Source organism: Tympanuchus pallidicinctus, unplaced genomic scaffold (genome assembly GCF_026119805.1).
Source record: "Tympanuchus pallidicinctus isolate F22 unplaced genomic scaffold, pur_lepc_1.0 scaffold3, whole genome shotgun sequence".
Classification (NCBI taxonomy): domain Eukaryota; kingdom Metazoa; phylum Chordata; class Aves; order Galliformes; family Phasianidae; genus Tympanuchus; species Tympanuchus pallidicinctus.
Window position 1 is genome coordinate 23,181,694 of NW_026294747.1, and position 25,747 is coordinate 23,207,440.

The 25,747-nt window shown below is 55.3% G+C and overlaps 2 protein-coding genes across 8 annotated transcripts; one reads left to right on the forward strand and one right to left on the reverse strand.

The window, feature by feature from the left end:
* Positions 1-48: 48 nt before the first annotated feature.
* On the reverse strand, positions 49-20,241 carry LARGE2 (LARGE xylosyl- and glucuronyltransferase 2). Of its 6 annotated transcripts, none has more exons than XM_052693456.1 (16): positions 20,145-20,241; positions 15,459-15,618; positions 5,878-6,050; positions 5,325-5,581; positions 5,139-5,221; positions 4,738-4,861; positions 4,337-4,508; positions 4,070-4,174; positions 3,741-3,853; positions 3,506-3,631; positions 3,143-3,298; positions 2,862-3,025; positions 2,293-2,571; positions 1,867-2,013; positions 1,542-1,737; positions 49-1,465 (listed from the first exon to the last, which is right to left on the reverse strand). In XM_052693456.1, the coding sequence occupies exons 3-16, from the start codon at positions 5,975-5,977 to the stop codon at positions 1,268-1,270; spliced, it is 2,220 nt and encodes a 739-aa protein (XP_052549416.1). In that variant the 5' UTR covers positions 5,978-6,050; positions 15,459-15,618; positions 20,145-20,241; the 3' UTR covers positions 49-1,267. The 6 variants fall into 6 exon arrangements, with proteins under 6 accessions (XP_052549416.1, XP_052549415.1, XP_052549418.1 ...); XM_052693455.1 differs by lacking the exon at positions 20,145-20,241 and adding an exon at positions 19,888-19,971; XM_052693458.1 differs by lacking the exon at positions 20,145-20,241 and adding an exon at positions 19,232-19,515.
* PEX16 (peroxisomal biogenesis factor 16) lies at positions 19,982-25,684 on the forward strand. Of its 2 annotated transcripts, none has more exons than XR_008209057.1 (11): positions 19,982-20,154; positions 20,241-20,276; positions 20,362-20,438; positions 21,523-21,656; positions 21,949-22,055; positions 22,312-22,392; positions 22,818-22,970; positions 23,327-23,399; positions 23,669-23,892; positions 23,998-24,062; positions 25,177-25,191. XR_008209057.1 is itself a non-coding variant. In XM_052693463.1 (11 exons), the coding sequence occupies exons 1-11, from the start codon at positions 20,010-20,012 to the stop codon at positions 25,233-25,235; spliced, it is 1,050 nt and encodes a 349-aa protein (XP_052549423.1). In that variant the 5' UTR covers positions 19,982-20,009; the 3' UTR covers positions 25,236-25,684. The 2 variants fall into 2 exon arrangements, 1 of the variants encoding a protein (XP_052549423.1); XM_052693463.1 differs by having other exon boundaries at positions 23,669-23,788; positions 25,177-25,684.
* The last annotated feature ends 63 nt before the right edge of the window (positions 25,685-25,747 follow it).

The window sequence follows — 25,747 nt, forward strand, 5'->3', positions numbered from 1 at the left end:
GGTTCACTGCAGAAAGCATTAATAACCACATCGTTCTAACAAGGATACGAAAAAGAATAAAAAAGCTTTAATTTAAAAATTAAATTAAAAAGAGAGAATAAGCAAGAGGCGCTTGTGCCCTTCCCAGACAATGCGATTTGTATGGCTCCTCCTGGCCATTCCCACCACGGACGGAAATCTTCACACCTGCACAGCTCTAGCTCTTGCAGACCAGAATAATGCTAAGAGAACAGCATAGGTTGCAGCAGCCCCGGGCCTGGAGCTGCTCCAGTGCCAGCAGCAAAATCATCCAGGTGCAAGAAAGGCTTAAAAACAAAACAAAACAAAAACAGAACAAAAAACCCATGACACCCTAACCACTGAATTTTTATGAGAAAAGTATAAATAATTTAAATAGCATGAGGAAAGCAACACATCCTCTGTGCTCCAGTGTGTGACAGCTGCAGAGCAGAGCCAGCCACGCTGCTCCCACTGCAGACCACGGTGCTCAGCTATGGCCTCCCTGGGGTCAGTCCCATCCCTGATTGTTGGTGGCAGCCCTGGCACTGCCAGGAGTAGGGGAGGCACTGGGAGTCCCTGCCATGAATTCTTTCACAGGAGCACAGACCCCCTGTGAAGCTATGCCATCCACCACAATGGCAGAAGGATTGTACCAAGCACCAGACTGCTTTCACTTATAGCTGGGCCATCCCAGGAGAGACTCTGCATCCACGGGGATGAGGAGCCAGCCTTGGTCCAGTGACTCCGCAGCTCCTAGTGATCTCTGGCCTCAGCTCCTAGATCATCAGGACACCTCTTCTGAGGCCTTGCTCCACAAATGACGCAAGAGGATGGTCCCCATAGCCATTTCCCACTTGCCAAGGCTCCAGGGATGTGCAGAGGATTGCAAACTGGGACTGCAGAGAGGAGCAGAGAGGGGAAAAGTGCAGCTCCAGGGCCTCTCGAGGCCCGGCCCCGGGCTGAGGTGAGCTAACAAAAGCTGTGAATTGATATCTGCTAGAACTAGGGATGGGAAGACCAGTCCCCCGGCACAGTGGAAGCTCCCCTGTTAACACAGGAATGATCTGAACAAATCCTGGGCCACACTGCACCAACTCAACCCACAGGCGCTGCCTGATCTCACAGCTGGCATCCTCCCTCTTATCTACAGACATCCCATTGCAAATCAGATCCCTTGGGCAAGGCTACGAGGCGAGCTGGGGCAGGAGGCCCTGCACCCTCCCTTCTCCGCCTGCTACCAGCACCCTGCACCCACTGTCCTCAGGTGTCATAGGTTCCTCTCGGCGGTGAGGTATTTGAGTGCAGCAGCCCCGTATCTCCGCGACAGGTCCTGGTGGAATTCCTCCCGCAGCGTTTGTAGGCAGCCCCGGTACCCAGCATTCAGGCGAAACTTGGAGATGTCGAAGCTGGGAGCGTGGGGCATGTGGATCATGAAGGCATTGGGCAGTACCAGCAGCTCGTACTCCTGAGGACAGAGCGGCAACTGTCACCATCAGCACGGTACCAACACCTCACTGCCCGGCCGTGGCCCCGGCACCCACCTGCGCATCCAGCTCCATGATGTGGGACACCTTGTTCCAGCCGAAGCCCACGAACCGCTGGTCGTACTTTGGGCAGTCTCGCCTCACTACAACGTAAGGCTCAAAGTCTGGCTGCCAGGCCACACGGTACGGTACGGTGGCTGTTCGCCACTTGGCATAGTCAGTTGGGGCATGGCCTTTTGGCCACACGTGGTACCTGTGAGGAGAGATGGAAGTGAGACACCAGGAAAAGCGGCCGCACTATGGCCCCCAAGGCACAAGGGTATCGGACTGGCTTCTGCTGCGCGTGGCAGCCTTTGGGATGGCAGGGAGCTCCAGGGCTTACCTGAAGGTGTAGAGGGAGCCCATGTCCAGCATGGAGAGCAGTTCTGCTTTGGATTTGGGGAAGGTCAGGCGGTAGTGCAGGGTCTCAAATGCCGGCACAATAAGAGCTGCCTTCCTGTGAGGCAACTCCAGCTGCTGGATGGAGTTCCTACAGAGGTAGAAAGGGTGTGAGGCCTCTGTAGCCATCAGCTGTGGCTACAACCCCATTCCTAATTCCCCTTCATCAGCCCCACCAGCCCACCCACAGCTCCATAAAGGGATTAATGCGTTTAGGGAGCACGCAGTGCTGCCATACAGGAGCCACTTCTCCTTCCTGATCCACTGCCGTCTGACAACAGGAAGGACAGAATCACAAGACTGAGCAGAAAACAACCCATTTCTACACATAAGAAATGGCTGTCTGGGGCATATCCTGCAAACTCCTTACCTGAGGTAATCGTAGAGGCCATACATCGGCAGGAAGTCAATGTCAGTCAGAAAGACATACGGCGTCTGTGTGTTGGCCAAGGCCACGTTGCGCAGGAGGTTGATAGGGTAGAACTGCCCCTCCTTGTAGACAATGTGGTAGGCGACATTGCGGCGGGCACTCAGCACCTCCGAGGCCTGGGCGTAGCGCAGGAACTGCTGGGCCTCCGCGTCTGACATGTACAGCGCCAGGCTGATGGGGCCGGCCCAGTGTTTGCAGATGGCCTCCAGCATCTGTAGCCTGCAGAGCAGAGAGCGCTGTGTGAGTGGGAGCCCTGCCTTGTGGGAATCACCTGGTCAGACCCAGAACTAAGGGCTGTCAGAAAGCTGCAAGCCATCCAAGTCCAGTTCAGGAGAGAGCGGAGGGAATTACTGCTCCCAAAACAGGCTGCTTGCTGCTCCTTGCTGCAGTGCTCTGGTGTGAGAGTGAGCAGCCCATGTTACAGATCCCACGTAGCTCCTGAGTTGTAAAGTCACCCCAAAGGCAGTGGAGGGGGAACCCCACCACTCATCAACTCCACCGGTAAGTACCTGTCCATGGAGAGCTGGGCCACGAGGGTGACATCGGTGGGGTTGGGAAGGGCCAGGAACTCGTACTGCAGGAAGAACAGGTGGACGCGGTGCTGCGTGAGGTGCTGCCGGCGGAAGTCATAGCAGGGATCATCCTCATCCAGCTCCTCGAGTGCCTGCTGCAGCTGCAACACCACAAAGGTGAGGCATGGCGGGAGACTCGGGGGGGGGAGCACAGGGAACTGCCAGCATCTCTGCCTGTCCCGTGCCCTGGGCCAGGACAGAGCTGTGGTCAGCCTCACCTGGTCGCTGGGCGGGCTGGGGAGACTGGCACAGCCAAAGAGCTCCCTGCGCAGCAGGTTCCCATCGTACTCCAGGAAGGTCAGGTAGAGGTTGCGGAAGAACTCCACATGCTTGTTCTTCACCCGCAGCTTCTTGGGCGAGTTCCAGTGGATTACCTGGGAGCAATGGTACATCGTGCTGCGGAGGGGAAGTCAGCAGCACCCAGTGCTCCCCAAAGCCCTCAAACACCACTGCTCACTGCCCGAGACCTCTGGATCCTGCACCCTGTCTCCTACGTGGCAGAAGCATCTAGTAGGAAAAGCACAGGGCTCCTCATAGGAGAACCTGTGATTCTGCTTCAAATGCCACAAAAGTCTACCCACCTTGAGATCTGAGACCTCGGTGTAGCACAGCTCTGAGCGGGTATGATCGGAGAGCTGCACATTCCAGAAGCATGGGAGCCGATACACCAGGGCTGGGTTCTGCTTGATCACTGCATTAAAGATGTCCTGGGAGAGAGAATGGCGAGTGCAGAGGAGGATAAAGGGGACAGAATGGCCCCCATATGACAGCACTGCTATGGGAACACAGCAGGGCTGGCCACCCTGGAGGCCTTACCTGATCGGCCAGCGAGGTGGAAAGCATGCTCATGAGCTCCCGCTCTGCCGTCAGCCGCCACATCTGCTCCCAGCCCAGGCGACGCAGACGGTCCAGCAAGAGCAGGATCACCCCTGGGTGCCAGGAAAGAGGAGGCTAGGTCCACCGGTGGAGCACAGCAGCCCGCGTGCCTCCAGCCTCTGGGATGTGCCACTTCTGTGCACACATCTCCAGGATGCTGTAGCAGTTCCACATGCCCACGTCAGCCTTCCCCAGCCTCCCCACGCACACACTGCCCCAGCTGGGTGTTCTGTCAGAGTGCAGAAGCCATCTCAGCAGCTCTCACTCACCTGTGTTGAAGCCACGTCCCAGTGCTGGCCATGGTTTGTGGTTCTTCCAGAGGTTGCCCAAATACCAGTCACTTTGGTTCTCCACCAGCCCAATCACCTGCTTTTCTGAGGAAAGAAAGGGACATACATGTGGCCCACACCTCTACAAGTTTGGAAGGTGCAAGCAAACCTTCTACATTAGTTCTGAAGCTGATGGGGACCACCATGCTGATGTGGCAGCAGGCCCTGTCAGAGCTCCAGTGGGTCCCAAAGGCTCCCCATCCTCACCAGAGAACTTCCCGAAGACAGCCCAGAGCTCAGCAATGTCAGTGGCGAAGGTGATGTCAGTATCCAAGACGATGACCTTGGAGAGGTTGGAGGGCAGTGCCTTGGTGAGCGTCAGCTTCATCAGCCCGTAGATGCCAGAGTAGTGCTTGTTGGGGATCCACGACACCTCTGGCTGCAAGGTGACATGGCCTCAGGGCTGGGCATAGGTGGGCTCTTCCTGCCTGGGCAGGAGAGCCATGTTCTCATACAGAGGAGGCCAGCAGAGGGGCACAACAGGGTTGTGGAACCAGGAAAAAGCATTAACAATCTCCCTCCCACTCTCGCTGCCACTCCCCTGGGACCCTCCAAGCACCCAGCTGAGATAGAAAGCGAGGAGAATGCAGAGTGGAGAGAGTGCCTGCCTTCAAATCATCGGCGTTGTAGAAACTGACGTGGATGGAAGGCACCATCCAGGACTGGAAGAGCGTCTGGAGGATCTGGTGGGCCACCGAATCCGTGATGAAGTGAAAGTGGAGGGGGTTTTTCCTGCCAAGGGCAATGCAGCAGCACTCACCACCACAGCAGGAGGAAGCAGACATGGTCCCCATCTCTCCCACCGCGGCAGGGGACAGACATCAAGCACACGGAGAAAAATCACACCTTTGGGGGTGGAATACAACTACCCTCTGTCCCTTTTAAGTCTCAGAAATGACACAGGAGGCAGAGAGAGGACTTAGAGCCTCTCTCCTCCAGCACTACCTTCCCTATAGCATACCAGGGAACCCCAAACCATCAGGCCTCTGGCACAGCACATCCCTGTTACCTGTGGAAGAGGATGGATTTCACCAGGGTGACCACATCCCGGCTGGCATTGTGTCCAGCACACACAATTGCAACGTGCAGGAGCTGCCCAGAGACAAACATTGCTTTTTTGAGACTGGCTTCTTCCTGCAAAGAACAGTCAGAGCCCCAGCTCCCTCTGAGCAGCCCTGTTGGCTGTGCCACCCACCTCACACTTGTGCACCATCCGCTGCTTGGGGCAGGCCGTGCGGTTGTTCCTGTCACCTCCAAGGGGGGGCCCATCCTCGGCAGAGGCCCCCCACTGCGGGATGCCATCGCTGCCCTCCACCTGCACCTGGCCAAGCTGCATGCGGAGCTGCTGGTTTTCCTCCTCCACCCGGCGCACCTGCGAGGCCAGGGCCTCCCGCTCCACATCCCGACTCGGCTGCTCGCCCAGGCACGGCGGCAGCAGGAGAAAGCGGCCGTCTGCGGGGACATGGGGGGGACGTGGGGTGAGACATGTGGGCATGGCAAGAGGGCAGTGGTAAGCCAGAAGAGACTGCGTGGGGATGGAGGCGGAGCCCCAACCTGATCAGAGAGGTCCTAGGACACCCCACGTGCCCAATGTCACAGCTCTGCTCCAGCAGTCCCCAGGAAAACCCCTAGGGCTCCAAAGACCAGTACACCCACAGCCATACAGCAGCCCTACCACGGCCTTGGCCTCTCTAGCCTGCTCTGTGCTAGGGACCTTCCCAGGAACTGAGGGAGAAAGATTCACTTACATTCAAGGCTGCCCATGAAGAGGTAGAGCCAGGAGAGGAGGACGGCAAGGGTGACGGTAGCGAGCAGCAGCTTCAGCTTGACACGCCAGGAGCACAACATGATGGGCTGGCGGAAGCGAATGCCAAGGATCAGGTGGGCAGGCCTAGTCTGGCTGGCCCCAGCATCCTAGAGCCTGGAAGGACAGGGAAGCAGAGAACAGGGTCACCAACAGCTCTCGGCATCCTCCGGGTGTAAGATCTCTGGTTCTGGACTGCTTCCCAGTGCCTGCCCTTGGGAGAGAGAGCAGAGCCCTCCCCCACTGCACTTGAGGCAAAGCCTGAAGGACATGGCTGGGCTGGGCAAGATGTGCTGCCAGGGAGCTCAGCCCATGCTGAGATAAGTGAGGAGCCCCAGCCCAGCCCACTGGATGCCTTCCCAGCCCTCCTGCCAGCAGGGGCATGGGGGAACTCCAGTGGCATCCCTTGTCTCCTCCCAAGATCCCAGCAGGTCAAACGCCTCCGCTTTCTCCTCAGGCTGAATGCAGCTACCCTCCCTGGTAAAGTTTAGTGTCACACTTAAAAGATTCCAGGCAGTCTGGAGCATCAGCTTAAAAGAACACATGGCCTGGGGGTGGCTGGAGGGGGTGGGGGAAGCAGAGAGGACTTGGGCATGCTGCTTTCACCACTCTGAGATGCTGCTCCATGGCACCACGCTATCTGCTTTGTCCCCACATCCCAGCCCAACAGGGGAAGCACCGCTGTGCCCACACACGCAGCTGGAGGCACCTGCAGGGCTCCTGCCCTCCAAACACAAGCCATCTTTTTTTACATAGGAAGAAAGAGGTGGAGAAATTGTGTGTCACCTCCCAGGTCAAATGCAGGAACAGAAAGATGGCCTCAAAAAGCACTGCCCTATGACCTCCCTCAGGAGCCAGGTGCATGGGGCAGACAAAGGTACCGCAAAGCAAGAGACCACCAATCTCCCCCCCGTCCCCAGCCTGGCCCAGCATTTGAAGGCGCCACAAAAGCCCGCGCTGCCTCTCGGATGAATGGGCCAGATTAGGGCCTCTTCCACTCCCCTCCCTCCATGCACTCCAGAGCCCATTGATGTGCAGATACCAGAGGGCCTCTGGATGAGGCGGGCAGCCTGGGAGGACACAACCTGGGTGAGGGGATGGCGTACCAATGCCCCCAGGCAGGAACCGCTGCCACAGGCATGGTGGGAGCTGAGGCACCAAGTGGGCATAGGCTCCTTCGCCCTGCAGGACCCTGATGAGGAACTTCAGCATTTCCTAGGGCTCCGCACACTGCCACCAGAACATGACCCACCTCCACCATCCCACCTGTGCACCAGGGGTCCCTCAAACTTTGTGCTGAGCTCACTGCACAAAAGGGGGAATGAGGAGAGCAGGAGACCAGCAGACACTGAGCTGTCCAAAAAAACCAACCGATGGGAAAAAAGACCTCCGTGCCAACAAAGAAGGGATAGCCCCGCTGCTCCCACTCATCCCATGGCCTCTGTCCCACTTGCCTGCAGTGCTGGGGACCCTCCCAGTAGGGAGCAGTGCTCTCCGCACACAAGCACGTGGCTGGCACAGCAGTTTTGGGGAACACAATGGGGCTAAGACAGCAGCAGGCCCGGGGCAGAGATGCTGAAGCGGCCCCAAGGAGTCTGTACTCTGCAGCACCCCCAACCCCTCCCTCCCCATATGGCCCCTAGCCTGCCCCAGGCAGCAATTCCCTTACCTGCCTTCCCCTTCTCCTGCCAGTGCCTCCCAAGTGGCTCTCAGCCTGCTGCCGCACTCCCTCCTGGCTCTGCCTTTCCCAATCCTCCCTTTACTCCTCCCTTTCAGATCTGACACTTCCCCCCCAGCTCCTCCCGCTCTCAAACCCGATCTCCCCCCACCCGCACGCCCAGCCCTGGCCCCCCTTTCAGAGGAGGAAAGAACAAACAAAACCAGATTAAATTCACTTGCTGCTCAAGAGCCCCCCACACTGGGGCAGTGAGCTGCCCTAAGGCAGGCAGGAGAGACCCGCCTGCTGCCCTACAACTCCCTCCCTGATCCCAGGCCCTACATACCCTTCTTCAGTCAAGATAAGGACAGTGTTAGGGTTTGGTACCCCATAACCAACTGCTTTCTCTTCTCCCAGGGCAGGTACAGGGCACTGTGCCATCCGTGGGGGGAGCTGGAAGACAGCTGTGAGCTGTGCTGCCCACATGGGAAGGAGGCACAAAGTGTGGCGTGTGGGCTGCTCAGCTGCCATCCCGATGACTCGGAGAGCAGAGATTGCAAGCACTCAGGCTGCAGGTGCTACGTGGACAGGCCGCAGGTGCAGGAAGGAAACAGCGCTGCCCACCCATGGTCCAGGAGCAGGGCAGGCCTCCAGCCCCAGCGGCCTGGGAGTGCGGCACCCCGAAGTAGCAGCAGCAGCAGCAGAGCGGGAGGCAGGGCTGGGAATGCTAACTATGCAGGGACTGCCTCTACCTGCAGCTCCCCTGCGCCTGGCCCCAGGGCTGGGAAAGGCAGCTCCTTCCCCTGGGACAGAGTGGATAGAGGAGATCCTGCCCTCTGCCTCCCACCACACAGGGAGCAGGCACAGCAGGGTGGCAGCATGGGGGGATTAGGATGCAACTGTCTGCACAGCAAAGGAAACGAAACGTGAATTGTCCTCCACCCCATCAGCTGCAGTAGCAGGCATGGGCCTGCCTTATGAAGATGGAGCAGGGCTGGGGAGGCCTGGTCCCCACCCAGGCAGTGCAGAAATCACTGCCCCAGGAGATGCATTCACCTCCTGCTCGGGCTCGTGCTTGTCTTTGCAGAGCTCTAGGCAGAACAGGCAGTTAATAAATAGCACCTTAACAGCACCTTCCTGCCCAGCCTGGCCCCAGCAGCAAGAGCAAACCCCCATGGGCCCCACTCCCCTGAGCCAGCTGTACCCTCCGTGGGAGCTCTACCTTCACTCCTCAGTGGATCTCAGCCCCAGGGCCTGCCCACCCCATGCTATCCATCACGTAGGAACTTTAGGGCTGCGGAGGGGGGGGAAAGAGGGGAGGAGGTGGCAAGCAGGAAGGCAATTACACAGCCTCTCCTCCCCCACACAGTGAGGAGAGCAAAGCACAGAGCAGCTCTCAGCCAAGCGCCACTCTGGGAACCAGTGGCCATGGCATCATGTGAGTGTGCGCTGTGTGGAGGGCCCTGCCTGTGGTGTGGACCATGCACTGGTCTGCATGCAGCGTTCACACCTTCCGCACACAGCTCTACCCATACCTGCAGCCCCGGCACTTGTCCCCAGCCTCCCTTGCTCACACTCCCTGCTCACAACAGATGAGCACTGCCCATGGTAAGATGAGCTGTTCCCCAGTAGCACTGTTCTCCATTTCCAACACCAGCACAAGGATGCGGGGTAAAGTGCTGGCCACAGCAGGTTGCCCCCCTCCCTCCCCCATGCCTGTCACAGGAGCAGGGCAGCTCCAGAAGGAGTGGGGACACACAGGACAAAGGGGCTCAAGGTCCCCCCAAGGCCAGTCCGTTGCTACAATAGGGGTCACCTCACCTCCACCTCCTGCAGTGACACAAGGGCCACAGCCATCTGTACTAACAGGGCTCCAGGCCCAGCAGGGCCTCCCACCCAGGAGTCAGAGGCCACCAACCTGCAGCCAGGCCTGGGAGAGACGTCAGCCACCACCACTATGAAGGGTGTTGAGGAAAGCCACACGTGCCTGCCTGACCTCTGAGGAGTCAGCAGCAGCACCTGCCCACCATGCCCCCAGGCTGCCCACAGCCCCGCAGTGCCCTTGTTCTGGCTCAGTCTAGCCAGCCTTTGCTCTCCCTGACTCCCTGCTCCCCATCAGGTGAGGAGTTAATGTTTAGGGAGCGCTAGCACGGGTCATGTGAAAGCCCAAGGCTCACCTTCCCCCAGCACAAGCAAACTGCTGGGCCGGACCCAGCAAAGAGACAGAGATGAAAAAAGTCTCTGAGGAGAGGCAACAGGGGACAATTCATTTTGCTCCTCTGAGTAAAAACAAGGGGACAGGCGGGCTCCTTGTTCAGCAGATCACAGCTCCGCAGCACCCAGCTGCAATCAATCAGAGGTCATCTCCCTTCCCATCTCCAAGATGCCTCCTCCATGCGACAAGGGCCGCACCAGCAGATACCACACAGGCAGCTCTGAGCAGAGCAGATGCAGGAATGTACAGAGGCGGAAAGGAATTTGGCCAGGAAAGCAGGATTAAAGCCCCATGCTCCGGATTACCACTCCACCCCTCCTTCTCCCAGTCTTATGATAAGTGAAACTGAAGTGAGAATTTCACCTCCGTATCTCCTTGGGAAGAACAACCTGTGGCAAAGCAGTCACCATATTCCAGAGATGGGATCAAGACACAGAGTGAGAGACCAGAATACAGGCTGTAAAACAAGAACACACTGTTGCCATCCCTCCACAATCACCAAGCTACGGAGAAAGCTCTAAGATGAGCACCCCCTTGCTTCTGTGCCTCAGCTGTGCCTCGTTCTTGTGTATTTTATTCCACAAAGGTCACACTGAAAAAGCCACTCTCTTCTGACAGAAGAGCACACCGCTCAGGAAACAGGAGCTAATGGCCCCCAAAGCAGGGAGCTTCATCACCAGACTATTTCCTTTTCTCTCTCAGAGCACAAGGAAACCAACAAGTCCAGACTGAGCCTGACACAGGCACATGCCTCACTGCTTGTCTCTCCACATCTGAGGCCCATGAACACATCAGGGAACAGTTCCTGCTGGCAGGAACACTGATCATGAGGCTCTGCTAGACATAGCCTGCTCTAGCTGAGCACACAGCCAGGCTCCTACCCACAGCTGGGCACCCAGTTCTGCTGCATCATCTGTGGGGCAAGCACAGGGAGCCAGGATTTACAGCATAGCATGCGAGCAGTGTGCAGGAAGCTTAGGTTTGCCAGATGTCCCACAATGTTTGCAAGCCACGCAGGTGCATTTCACCACCACCCTCAGGCAAGGCATGATAGGGCCACCCAGACCCAGCCCTGTCAGCAATGTGCTCTCACTCCTCTTAAGCCTGTGGAGAGGCTGGAAAGACCCAGCTGGCAACAGCGTTCAGCCACACCTGGGTTGCATGCCTCTGCACATGCTGCATTTGTCGCTCTGTGCAGCAAGGGAATCAGCAGGACACAGAGGCCTGCATCACATCATCATGTGCTCTCCTGGCCAACACAGCTAGGAGGAGAAGAACCAAGCCTGGATTCTGTGCAGCAGTACAACAGGGGACAGAAGGATCCTGTACACTTCTTGAAACAGAAGAGGAAAAGCATTTGGGCTGATCTCCAACTCCCATCCCTCCGCTGGGATCAGGTTTCTAATATCTGCATTTTGCTGATGACTGTGCTGCAGCTAATGGCCAGCTCTGAATGCACAAGGTTCACTGTGTCCCTGTCTCCGGACACTGAAATCTGCTCACTAGGCCATTTCCTGATTCCTCTGGCTCTCCTAACTGCTGCAGGCATGCGGCAAACAGCAGCATGTTCCTGGGGTAAGAGCTAAGAAGCAACAGCAGGGTCAGCAGTCAGGAGCTCCAGCTTCTAAGTCTGTCTTAGCAACAACTCTTCTAGCAATGCCCATTGCTGGAGCACACAGCAGTCACCATGCCCCACAAAGCAAAGGGATGAGACTGTCACTGTGCATAGCAATGCCTCAAACTTCCAGCTAGCAGCGTGCAACCTACCCCGATTCACCAAGGTAGGGACTGGCAGGAGGTGTCCTCTCATGCAAAACATCCCTCCTCCCTACCAACCCTGGGTAGATGTCAGGGGTGCAACTCTGAGCCAGGCCCCAGGTGCCTAGGATATCTCACTGCCAGCCGAACTGGATAAGTGTTTATGGCTGAATAGTTTCTGATTGAGAAGTGAAATTTCCAGACAGCTCTGGAGTATTTGCTACTTCATGACAAGTTTTGAACAAGAACAAAATGCTTTGCTTTCCAAGCAAAAAGTCTCACTTCGCATTGTTTTGCTTGCAATTGAGCTCTGTTACATTTAAAAGATAAAAAATGTCTCTCAAACTGGGTTGCGGTTCCTCTCATTTTCTTCCAGCCTTTGATTTTGGACACTGAAGCAATGAATTATTTGCTCAGCTCTGCTCTCCAGACAAGCTGAGAGCAACAGAAGCAAAGGGATGCAGGAGTTGTGTTTAAGCAGCAGCACTAAGGAGGGTGATGCTCTCTGCACTGCAGGCTCCTCTCAGACCTCAGACTGAGCTCTCCCAAGACCAGCAAGCATTCACGGGGCCCTGAGGGAGGCCAAGTACAGCAGAGAAGAGGCATCTTCTTGCCCTAGCAAGCAGCAGTTCAGAGTACCAAGAGGTCACACCGCTGGCTGAAAGACAAATGCAAGGCAGGGCTTCTTGCACAAGCTGCTCTCCAGACCTTGGCCAATACACTAAGGTCCCTCCCTGGGGCTGCTCTTCTGAACACCTCCTGCAGTGCCCAAATCCATTTCACCAGGCACTTGAAAGCATGTCAGAGGAAAGGAAGGGCAGACCCTCTGCATCTCGTTTGAAAACGGATGACAGCACAGAGGAGGCTGACACTCATCACAAGGCAGAGCTGCTCACAGCTGGCCTCTTCCACCAGGGACTGGCCCAAACTGGGAGCTGTGCCCCAACAGCCACTCCCACATCTTCACTCAGGGCTATTCGTGGCATTGATGCCCTCAGTGCCCAAGGAGGGCTGAAAGTAGAGCTTGCTGCAAAAGAATGGAACAACTGCACTATAAATAGAAAATGAGGATGGCTCAGGGCAGGCTCTGCCCTGCCTTGAGGGACGTATTAAAAACCCAAGCAGCAATACTGCCATCCAGTCAGAGTACCGTGGGCATTTCATAGCTCTGAAGTGATATCTGAGCTACAGACATGCACTGCAAATTAGCTCTGACACTGCAAAAGTATTGCTGTTGGTTGGTCTGAGAGTCAGCAAACTCAGCTGCCAACAGAACCTACATGGGAGTATTTTGCAAACTGGACACAAGGAAGCAACTGACAGGGGCAAAAAGAAGGGAAGTGAATCCCAAGAAGGTGGTTCCTGAAGGAAAGGGGAGACAAAAATACCCCTGAAACCCAAACTATGCTGAACCTCCCCAGTACTCCTCCCCATCTTATCCTGCTGGTAACTCTGTTCCCACCCCCAGGGCTTCCTCACACTACTGAGCTAAGTCCTGAACTTTCACAGCAGAGGACAAAGGCTGGGAAGAAAACACATGCCTCAACTCAACCAAGCGGCAGATGAGTGGTTCAGGACAAAAGCTTAAGTCTCCCGCAATCCACCAGAACCTCTTCAACACCCAGCCCACAGCAGGAGTGGGACAGACCTCAGCCCACCAGGCAACCATCAGGGTCAAATTTAGGAATAAGAGTGCAGGACTGACAACGGGGAACATGGAGAGGTGTATGCACAGAAGGAAAGCAGTAGACTCAGACCAATTCATTCAGTGTATAAACACACAAGAACGTGTGTACAGGGAAGCAGTTGCTTCTTCTGCCAGAAAGTGTTGTCAGTGGTTCTCCCCCCTACCTTTCCTCCCTATCAGAACAGGAAGATAGCACTCAAAAATGAATTAAGGAAAGGTTTCTGTGGTCAGCAGTGAAACATTCTGGCAGAACTGCTTCAGTGGACAACAGCAAGCAGGGGAATCACAGCTCCTGCTTCACTGCTCCTAGAACACCCAAAATAGCCAAGGCACAAGAAGTGAGAACAGCCAGTGCTGACTATGAACCCACCCTGAGGACCGCAAAAGCCCACAGCTCAATTCCCTCCTGCTTCCTCTCTCTCCCTTCTTCCTCCCGTGCTCCAAGCAGGAGGAGAGGTAGAGGCCTTGAGTTTGGCTGGGTTTCCACTTTGGGGAAGGAACTCAATATCTGATTGGATAGGATGTGAGCACCCATAGAGGAAAAGGATTAGTAACCCTCCTAATCTGTACATTTTAGAGTCTAAGCATTTTACTTTGCTCTCTAATTAAACCACAGAGCAGAGAGATTGCCAGAAGGGAAAGAACAAGAAGGAAGGAGGAAAAGGAACGGAGGCTGTGGCTAAAATGCTGTTCCTAGCAGCTTTCACGCAAGATGGGCTATGCGGGGGTCATTCACAAGGATGTATTTCACCTCAAGGATTTGAACGCCAAGGCTGCTTCACATCCTGCTGCTTCCTGTGAGCCAAGCCCTAGCGAGAGTGAGGGCAAGGGGAAGAGGAAACCCATACAGTGTCCTACAGATGGCAGAGGTGGGAGTAAGGGCCAGGAAGGCAAGGCGAAACTGCACTTGAGGCAGACCAGCCTGGCTGACCAGGACTCACCTCTGAGTCCCTGCCTTCTGTGAAGCCTTCAAGTGCCAAGCCACATTTGTCTCTACTTCCCAGACCTGGCTGCACAGAAGTTCCTTGTTCAGGCACTTATCTGGCCCCATCTGGGAGGGGCTGATGTCTTGCTGCCCTGGCACTCATACAGCACACGCAGCTCTGTGCTGGGCTCATTAGGAGCTATCTAGCAGAGAAACTTTCTTGGCACAGGTAAAGAGAGAAACCTTTCTAACACAGCACATGACAAAGCAGTCTGAACACTGTTGTTCCCTTCAGGCTCTATCAAGGCCCCCATGTCAACTCTAAGAGAAGGCAGTAGGCCCAAGCCTCATTCCTTACTGAAGGTGTCCTTCAGCACATAACAGGGACAGCCTCAGAAGGAAAACCAGCAGGCAGTAGGGTCAGAAGAGCTTTGGGCTGCAGCACACAACTGCTCCCAGCACTGTGGGCGAGACAGCTGGTGGCATGGCTGGGAACAGGAAAGGTCTCACCTCCTGAAATACTCTGCCTCCCCCTCTGCCCCACCAGACAAGGGAGAACAGGGGCAGCCTGTCAGTCCCACGTCCTTCTCTTCCCTCACTCCTATTCTTTGGAATTCCTCTCTTCTGTTTGCTTTGTTTCAGCCCTCAATGAACAGGAAGAAAAGGGAAGGAGCCTTGACAAATCCGATCAAGGCGCAGACATGCTGAGGCCCCCTCCGCTGGCATGCCAAGCTGTGCACTAATGAGTGATGGAGGAGAGGCAGCGACTGAGAACAGTGGCCCCACAGAAACACTTAGGGTAGGGGCAGAGGGAAAAGAAGTTACTAGAGAAGAATATCAGCGCAAGCTCTCCGCCTTCAGAAGAGTGTCATCCCATTTCCCCTGGCACAGAGAGCTTCTTCCAGCTCCTCAGCCCCAGTCCCTGACTGCCCACCACGTAAGAAACAAGCAATAGAACACTCCGGTGTTTGGTGAAGAGGATCCTGAAGCATGTACTCAAGGGAAGTTAAACTGAGACAGCAATAGAGATGGGAGCACACTTCTTTCTACAGATTCATGCAGGAATCTGGTCTTTCCCTGCAGAGCTTGCCTACAGAGGCTTACAAGTGCCAGCACTGTTACCAGGACTCCCTGCACATTCTCAACACACACGCGTTTGAACAGGGAGGAAACCTGTAGTGCCACACAATTGCCCCCACTTTACCATATTGAGCACAGAACCTTTGGGACAGGAGGAAAGCAAGCACATGTAACTCATCTACTCAGAAAGCAAGATTACCAACCTTCAGAAGCTTCAGCGTTGTAGGGGTACGTGGCAATAGCTGAGAAAGCTGGCAGGGCGCAGTAGCAGCTGTAAGAACCACCCTCTAAGCAGGGATTCCCATCTTGAGGTGCACAGAGCACATCCCAGCTCTGCTTGAGGGTTTTGCACCTTGCTGTCACCTGAAAACCAGAAGTCACATGAAGAGTTACTGGACAGAAGAGCTATGGCAACAGGCCCTTGCACAGCCAGGAGCATTATAAATCACCAGCAGCACCATCTCACGCCTTCATTCTGCCCCTTTTCCCCAGCTTGCTACCCAGCACAGCTCAGTGCTATTTGAGGCTACCCAACCAGCCCCTGGGAAATGATCCATGTGCTGCATATTCCTAGACCCAGAGCACTTCTGCATCCCATAGCACATGCCCCACCCACACAAGGGCCATACCCAGAAGTGCTGGCAGAGCCACCATGCTCCATTACAACACGTGCGAGTCCTCACACCAACTCTTTAGCAGGAGTTGGGAGAGGAACACAAGTCCCCTGGCTCCCTCTCAAACGAAGGCAGTAGCAAGTGTTGAACTTGTACGGCAGTGAGGAGATTAACTATCACGTTCAGTAACCTGAGCACTGAAACATACCCTGGGCAGTTTGGAGGTGGGTCAGGAGTCGGTCCAGACAGGCACACAGCCCAGAGACAAGATAAAGGCAGAGAGGGGGACAGAGAGAGCCACTTAAACCACGGGGAGCAGAGCAGCCCACACATACCCCTCTGGCTCACATGGGGCTGAGCACCCTTTACCTGCCACAGCAGATGGACAAGCATCTTCAAGCCATGGTAAAACTTCCCAACACATCTTCCTGATTTATCTGATCTGCTTTCTGCTTCACAAAGCAACAGATAAATGAGAGTGCAGCATACAGCTCCCACTGCATCCCTCTAATCTCAGCAAGATCCCGTACCACAGCACACAGGGAACAAGGTACACAACATCAGTCCGAAAAAGGGCCAGTAGCACTGTAGCACAACAGCTGCTAACTAAGCAGTAAAACCAAGCAACTCTGGTGGAGAAACACAGCACGGGTGCTCAGCAAAACTCTCCTGCAGCAACAAAGCCTCATACTACCTCTGCTCTGCAAGTCTCACACAGTATCAGCAGCTAAGAGCCAAGCCTCAGGCACCCACCTGGAAGAAGTAGCAGAAGCTGCCGAGAACAAAGCTGTGTAGTTCCAACAGCTGTGAGCTGGGCAACCAAAGGCACCTTCAGCAGAGGTGATTGTGAGCAGTGAGAGCTGGGCACATGTCTGCCAAACAAGCTGGATCCTCCCACCACCAAGAGCAAACTCCCTGTACAGGTGTGGCAATCCCAGACGGATGAGGTGGAGCCTACAGTGGCCATTACTCAGCCAGGAATAGCCCTACAGCAGCACTGCTGCCTGAAGTTCCTAGAGCCATCCCAGTTTACCCCCCCAAACATCCCATTAACCCAGGCCACTAGAGAACTACAAACTACAAGTCCTGAAGTTTTTTCCAGCTGCATCACATAGTTATTAAAAGATAGTGCCTCTCGCTCTCAGCCTTTAGCACAGGCTGATTTGGGATATAATGGGAGAGACTGCACATTGCTGATGAATCAGAGCAGGGAGTTATCCAAGCAGCAGCCCAGGGCTCTAAATGGCTTTCTGGAAGAGGCATCTGGAAGCAGGAGGCAGCCATGATCTCACAGCAAGGCTGTGCGCACATTGCCAGGCATGTTGTTCCTCCTGGGAAGCCAAGAAGAGGTGCCAAGTCTCAGCTAAGCTGGGAAGGGCAGCAGCACCATGATAGGGAACAGAAAGAAAATGCCTCCAAGTCAGAGGGCTCACTTAACCCCCCTTTCAGCTTGGCTGATTTGGGTTTTTCTTTCCAGTGGACCACCATTGACACTCTGGGAACACAGGAACCACACCACCACCGTCTGCTGGTGCAGCCCTTTGGTTCCCAGCAGGCTGAAAGGGAGCAGGGGACAAGCACACAAGCCACCCACATGGTCTGCTGCAGTTCTCTGCCCACCTCCTCATTTGGGCAGGAATTGCAGGCTCTCCTGAAAGGTGCCCCCACAGAGATGCTATGAGTGCATGAAGCCTTCCATTCTCGTCAGGGCTCATGTGTCAGGGACCAAAATAATCTCTGGAAATGAATCCCCACAAGACATTCGGAGCCAGCCACAACTTATCCCCAGCCATCCCAGAGGGCTGATGAGCTCACCCAAAAGCACATTACAGACATCACAGCATGAGAGCTGAGTGAGGCTGAAAGTGCATGCAGGGGAGACTGGGCCAGAAGGGCCACTCCACACCAGGATAAGAAGGATCTATGCCCCAAACTTCATGCTGCCAGGCTCCTTCACTGCTGGTGGGAGTGCAGCAGGAAGATATGGCTGGGAAGAACACCAACTTCCGCCAGGTACCAACCTCCAAAGGCACAACCATGCATCAGTACATTGAATCTATTCTGCCTTATCCTGTATCCCAGCTCCAGTGCTGGGGAGCGCTGTCTCAGCCCCACAGCAATGCTTTGCCTGGAGTCAGCTGCCCCAGAAGTGGTGCAGTCTGGCAGCTCTGAGCCAAGAGCAAACTGCTGGCAATCAAGCAAGCTGGACTTCAGCATGGCCCCCACTGATGAGCTGGCAAAGCATGTGCTTTTCGGGTTTGCTTCTTTTCCTGCCATTACTGCTGAGCCTGCATCCCTCGTCATTGGAGCATAGGAACCGTTTGGCCTCAGTCAGAGGATTTCCAGTAAGCACCAATCTCTGTCACTCCAACCAACAGTAAGTGCAAGAACAGAGCTGTTCAGAGATCCTTCCTGGTAGTCAGGGCAGAAACTGCTGCTTAACCCATCCTTTCACCTTCTGCCCCCACAAGGGACGTTATAAACCAAAGCAATTTAAATCATTCCCAATCTCATGGGCTCTCAGCAGCTCCTCCTGCAGCGAGTGCTCCCTTGCAGCTTATTTACCATAAAAAGGCACCACGATGGTACTCCAACTGTCCTCCAAATTCGCTCACGGCAGGAGGGAGACAGAAAGTCAGACAGGACAAGCAGGGGTGGGGCAGGGAGTGAATCCTCTGCCAAAGAGCCTCTCACTCAGGATGAGCTACTCTATCTGGTGCCACCATTCAGAGTGGCTCAAGGACACGATGCATCAAGCTTCACCTCTGGCTGCGGACAAGGTGCCTCCAGCAGACTCCTCAGCAGCTGGCTCTCAAGTTGCTGTCTGGAAAGGCCAGATTGTCTCCTTGAAGGCGAACAGCCCCAGCAGTCTGCACCGAATATGCCCCCAGAGTCATCAGCAGCATGCAGTGACCATGGATGAGTTGTCCCCAACCTGTCACAGGCTCCGGGTGCCACTTCACCCCACCTTGACACTCACGCCAGCATCTCCACTGCTGCATTTCAGAGCAGCTCCAGGTAGCTCTGCATGTGAGCTGAAAGTTGGGTCTAATCCATGCAATTCAGACTGAAGCGGTTTGCTTAGTGCCGGGCTGTTTGCCAGCTGTATCTCGTGCCCTTTTTGAACTCAGCCTGCTGGAAAACAAACCCTCAGGGGAAGGGGGGAGAAGCAGAGAGATCAGAGAGGATAAAGTGCCTGCCCGTGCAATGGCAACGCTCGCGGTGGAGGCTGCGGGCACACACTGCATCCATTGTGCAGAGGTAACCTGACAGGAGGAAGGAGAGGCAGCACGGCAGGGCTCCGTTTGCTCCGGGGCAGCTGCAAGAGGCCATAAAACGCCTTCCTTACCCACACTGTGCACCTTCTGAAGTGCCCTGTGCCCGGCCCAGGTCAGCAGGTCACACAGCCCGGGCCACGCAGACTCAGCACGGGGCCAAGGAGCACCAGTCAGGCAGGGATGGAGCACAGCAGGGAAGAAAACAGCTTCGGTGCCCCGTGCTGCAACAGGCTGCAGCCAGATGCACCCCGTATCTGAAGAACAGGGTCGGCACTTACACAAAGCTCACAGCGTGACCACAGTCACGCGGATCTCTCAGAGCCGCACCGCGTGGCTGCGGGCTGGCCCTAAGCACGTCCCCCGGCTCCACGAGGGCAGGCTCACGTATTAGGAAGGGAACGCGAGGCTGCGGGGCACCCGTCCGTGCAGTACAGACCCCCGGGCAGCGCTCATAGGCCCCACAGCAGCCGGACACCGCAGTTCCAACCCTCTGAAGCACGGACTGCTGCCGCCTCCAGAAACAAGCCCCCGACAGGTGCCCAAAGACGGGCGAGCCGAAGCGCTCCGCGGGCACGGCTCTCGTGGGAACCGCCTTCCCGATCCCGGCCGCGACAGGAACGCGTCCGTGAGATCCCTCCAGCGGCTGACAGGCCGGCCGCCGGCCTCCCACCCCTCCGTCCGCCGGCGCGCCCCTTCCCGGCCACAGCGCCCAGCCCGCCGCCGCACGCCGCGCCCCGCACCTGCCGTGCCGCCGCCGCCGTGCCTTTAAACCCCCGCCCCGGCGCCCGTCGGCCGCGCAGAGCGGGGCGGGTCGCGCGTGCGCGGTGTGGCGGCGGCCGGAAGCGCGGGGCCGTGCGGGAGCATGGCGGCAGCGGCGGCCCCGTCCCGCGGCGCGGTGCAGCGGCTGCGGCAGCTGTGCCAGCGCTACCAGGAGTACGTGCGGCGGCACCCGGCCGCCACCGCACAGCTGGAGGGCACCGTGCGCGGCCTCTCCTACCTGCTGCCAGGTGCGGATCGGCCCTCGCCCCGTGTCGGCGCCGCGTACGGCCCGGCGGCGCCGCGTCACGGCCACGCTCCTCTCCTCTCCCCGCAGGTCGCTTCGCGGACGCCCACGAGCTATCGGAGCTCGGTACGTAGGGCCCGGGGCGGCGGGGGGCGCGGTCCCGCGGCCGTCTGCGGCGCGCCCGTAACCCCGCGCCGTGTTCCCGCTGCAGTGTACTCCGCCTCCAACCTGCTGGTGCTGCTCAACGACTGGATCCTGCGCAAGGAGCTGCCCCGAGGCCTGCCGGGGGTAAGCGCGGGGGCAGGGCCCGCGGCCGCCGCCGTACGGCTGCCGAACGCTGGGCCGCCGGCCCGGAGCCGAGCGCTCCTCGGGTTCCGGGGATCGGGCCCCGACTTGCGCCCGGAACCGATCCGCTCAGCGACCGTGGCTGTCTGCGGAGCGGCCGAAGCTCCGACCGAGCCTTTCTTTGCTTGCGGTGTTGAGCAAAGCGAAGGTGAAAGCAGCTGGCTGCCGCCTCTTTCGCCAGATCCCCAGGCCGGCTCCCGGCCCTCAGTTAGACCCTTTGGGGAAGGAGAAGGAGGGCTCCTCTTTTCCCAGACAGCCCTCTGCTGCACGCCTGCCTGCCCGCTGGGCCTGGATGTGGGTTGCTCGGTGTCAGTCCACACAGGCGGCCCTGGCCGGAACACGGGGTATGTGACAACCATCTGAGCAGAAGACTCGCTTCCCTTGGTGATAAAAGCTGAGTGTGGGGTGAGGTGAATTTCAGCTATATCTTCTTTGTGGGTGCTTTTCACGTAATATAGGCTGTACTTCATGGTGAACAGCACCGGCAATTTCTGTTGCAGAAAGAGTCCAGGCTGCTGTGGGCTTCATGCCTGGGATCCAGACTGATGCTATAAGTTTGTACTTGGCAGGCATTTGCTTCAGAGCAGCAGTGGACCCTGTGCTCCATCAGTGTACCCATCAGCTGTGCCTGGGGAAGAGAGTCATCAAGTGTCCCAGCTCTAGAAAGAGGAGGAGGAAAGTTCTGCCGTTGGATTTCAGGCACTGTGCGGCTACCCAGGAGACTGCTAGTTGCTTCACTTCAGATAGAAAGCAAACTGGAGTTCAGCTGTTATATTTTCCCCATTTCTGGAGTTGCAGCTCCATATGGTACTGTGATATCCAGGTCTGCTCCTGCTCAGAAGTAGGGAAACAGGCCTGCATGTAGGCTCTGGCCGTAGGAGAGGAACCACTTCTTGTTTCTGAGGCTCTGAGTTCCAGGGCCATTGCTCCTTCAGCTCCGAGAATCCCACCAGACTAGGCTGTGCATCTTTCCCTTTCAACTTGCAAGCAGAACCTCCATCCTGTCCCCCTTTCCTGTGTTTTGCAGTCACTGCCCCAGCAGAAGCTGCTGACCTGGCTGAGCGTGCTAGAATGTGTGGAGGTCTTTGCAGAGATGGGGACAGCCAGGGTGTGGGGAGAGATGGGCCGATGGACCATCATTGTCCTCATCCAGCTGGCTAAGTAAGTGCCACAGGCGGTGGGGAAGGGGGCTGCATGTGCTTGGATGTGCAATCTGGAGGGGTCTTGGCATTACCCCAGGAAAAATCCCATGCAAGACTGAGCAGCCGGTCCCTGAGGCTGGGGGAGTGTGGAGCCTCCTGCAGTGTGGAGTACTGTGCTGCAGAAGGATGCCTCTCGTGTCTTCCCTGAGCAGACCTGAGTGTTTCCCTCTTCTGGGAATGTCATCTTTCGGGCACAGCACAACCCAGCTCCACAACTGGGTACTGAAGGCTTCCTGTGTGTCTGCCTGCAGGGCCATCCTCCGCCTCCTGCTGCTGCTGTGGTATAAAGCTGGCATCCAGACGTCTCCTCCTATAGTGCCGCTGAACAGGGAGCAGCAGCAGTCTCTCCACTCTGAAGGTGAGCTCTCAGTGCTGTCCTTAGTTTGGGAAATACTGTCTGAATTTTGGCTCAGACTGTGAGTCCACTGCTCTGATGGGTAATGCCAAGCAAATGTCTCTCTTCACCCTCTGAGAGCTCTGTAATGTTAGCACTTTCAGGATGGTCCACTTTGAACTAGATCAAACTTTTGGTGCAGTCTTCTTGCTGACAATATAGAGACCAATTGAGATACATTCCTTTAGAGCCTCACCCCTGTGGCTGTTTTCTCCTGCAGATGTGGAAGGCAACTCCTCAGGGAAAGATCAGACCTATGTTGGTAGGCGTTCCAGCCGTGTTGTGAGATCTCTCCAAAATAGTAAGTAGCTGAGCCTGTTTTCTGTGTTTGTCTAAGCTGCTTCTGTTCTGTGCCCTTGATGTATGGTCCTGTATGTGGGCAGTAAAGAGCAAAAAACCTGATTAGCTTGTATGGGGGTGTATCCTGCCAGTCACTGGGCCCCATGGGCAGGGAAATACTACAGCAATGGGAATTCTCACACATGGTGCAAGACCAGTGGTAGTTCTGCTTTAAGAAACATGAATCTTAAGAATATTTCTCCCTGCTGCCTCCCTTGTTCAGGCAAGCAGTGAGGTTGCTGTTTAGTGGCAGCAACAAGGAAGGTGCAGCCATAGTCTTGCTGCTTGTGCTTCTCTTCCAGCTCACCTACTTCACAGTGCAAAGAGAGATGAGCTTGACTGTAGGGAGGTACTTGTTATGTGAGTGACCTGATGTGCTTGTTTCAGCTCCTTCCCTGCAGTCCAGGCACTGGGGATCCCCCCAGCAGAGGGAGGAGACACAGAGCCGAAGAGCAGAGGAGATGAACCAGCCTCCCACTCCTCTGGGTCTCCAAGAAACCATCGCAGAATCGATCTATGTTACCCGTCCTCTGCTCCACTGTATCCTGCCCTGGCTACATGAGAGCAGGCTCTGTACCCCGGGTGCCAGCAGAGGGTGCTATGGGCTCATCTGCTGAGCCGTGGTGTAGGATCACCCCATACTTCTCTTCCTGCTGCTGCTCTGCTTGTGCAGGGGCCTGGGAACTCCTCCATTGCATCTTGATGGTCAGCGTCAGCCAGTTGAGCTATGTGCACAAGACTTCCAATCCCTTCCCTAGAGCCTTCCAGCAGTGCCCAAGAGTGTTTTCTTTCGGGCTCTGTAGAGCTTTGCTGATATCTAGCAGGCTGCTTGTCTGGCTCTGTGCCTCTTGTTAGGCCTGTTTGGTTCTTTCTATTCCTTGACTGTGCATTCCTAGTATTGAGTTTGGGAGTGTGGGGACAGAGATCATGGAAACCCTGGCTCCTCTCAGCAGTCCTGGATATCTCGAGGTCAGTCTTTGTGGGTACTTGCTGAAAAAAATCACACTTTCCCCTGCTCCCCAATCCACGGCAGGCCCTACTGCCAGAAATGTGTGCAGGGGCTAGCCTTGTTTTTAACTGGGCGATGAACATGTTTGGGTATTTTCTGTAACACAGTACTCTGTTCTGGTGCAGACTGCTCTGTAGGGACCTGAGGGCAGAGAGCATTTAGAAACTCACTTTAATTTTCCTGTCAGCTGCTGTTGCTGTAAGTTCACTTTCTGCTCCTCTCCTTCCAGTTTGAGCTTGCTGAGTGATCTGAAAGACCTGAACAGGAGAGAGCGAGCAGAGCTGAGGAGACGAACTATCCTGCTGCTGTACTACCTGTTGAGATCTCCTTTCTATGACCGATACTCAGAGTAAGGGGCCCTGTTGAGCTTTTGCTGAGAATTTCCCTTTGAACAGAAATAGCATCAGGGGACTGGGTGAGCAGATCTGAAGAGGTCTGGGTGCCTGTGACCAGGTTAATACAAGCCCCTTGCCTAACTCCTGCTGTCACTGTTAACGTGTTCAACAGCTGGGATGGGAGATGTCCCACTGAACTCATTCATACTCTTTCCCTTACTAGGGCAAGGATCCTCTTCCTCCTGCGTTTGTTGGCTGATTACGTGCCTGGACTTGGCTTTGTCACACGTAAGTGGGACCCATTGCTTTGTCCCTGTTTCCTGTAGGCGAAGAAAAATCGTGGGAGTTGAGTAGAGTATTTGTTGAGGAGCTTCTGACCTGAAAAAGGAATTGGGATGTCCCTAGGATGGTTAGCTTCACTGTACCTTGTATTGGTACTGGAGTTGCTTTAAGATGGACCAGAAAAAGATTGCAACCTGTACTCAACCACAGTGGTAGACTTCTAGATTCCCTCACAGGCTGCAGAGGTTTGTCCCTGCCACCTACGCCTGTTCCCTTGGGCTGGCTTTCTGCAACTACAGTACAGCACCAGAACCCTGCTTCTGAATCCTTTTCCTTGATCCCCAGTCTGCAATACAGATGTGAGGGGTAGCTGTCAAGAGGTATTAACCCCGCTAAGAGCATATTATAAACCAAAAGCCCCAAAATCAAAAACCAAAATCAGGTCTGTTTTCTCCTAGTTCTTCACACAAAGATCCCTTTTTTATGGGCCAGATTTTCACCTACCCCTCTTCCCTGATGATGTCAAACTGTTTCTGGAGTAGTTCATGGCACTGATATGGAATTAGATTGGATTGTGGAACTGTCCTTTCTTTGAGGAAGACACAAAGCTGGCTAACTCAGGAGCCACTCCTCCAGTTAATGATTACAGAGAGGCTTTGAAATGCAGCCTTTCTCTCTGCATTAAACCTTGTGCCAGCATAAGCATTTTTTGCTATACAGCACTTGCTTTTGTGTTTGCACCTGCTCATTACTGCTGAGCAGTCTCTCTTTGCTGTGTCCTCTTGACTCGCTGCATGCAGGTTTTTCCCTTGGTCATTGTCAACGTCCCTTCCCACCAGAACCCAGGTGTGTCAGCACTGAGAGAGAGGTTTCCCACATCATGCCTGTGTTGACCATGTTTCACGCATTCCTTGGTCCTGCTCTAAACTCTGTCACTACATCCCAAAGTTGCCTCCCACCTTGGCAAAAATAACTATTCTGTTCAGGGGTTTCTTAGTTTTGAAAGGGGAGGTCTGGAACTGCTGGGTATCATAACGTGGAGTGGGTACTGGCACCATTTGTGTACATCTTTTGATCTTTGCCTTTCTAAATGTGCAATGTCTCTGTTCTCTCATTTCAGGGCCACTGATGGATTACTTGCCTGCCTGGCAGAAAATCTATTTCTATAACTGGGGCTGATGAGAAGATTATGATTTTTATTTGCTAAGATCAGGGATGGTTGTTTCTAGGGAGGGCTGGGGGAAGGCATGTTGATTATATCTAATTTTCAGTTAAACCATCAATGAGAAGCTCCTGTTCTGCAGGGCGGGGAGGGGGATGTAAATAATTTTTTAACAGATCTGGCTGTGAATGATGGACACTACGTGTGTGGAGAGACTTTGGCCACCTCTTTCTATGAACTGTTGTGGCTGCAGTGAGAGTGACGGGACAACCTTTTTTAAGCACTTGATTTTTCTCCTTTTTTATGGCTGCACTACACTAAAGCCAGGCAGCGTAGAGATTTTTGGAGAGCATAGTCTCCCACTTTGTGGCTTTGAGACTGACCTGCAGCCTGCTTGTGTTGGCCATGCCTGGCCGATCTGCTTGGAGCGGGCTTGTCTTTCAAATAAACTGACTGAAAGAACTGAGCTGAAGGAGCTCTTTTCCCTTGCTTACAAAGGATCGCCTTTGATTTGGGTTGCCAACAGTTC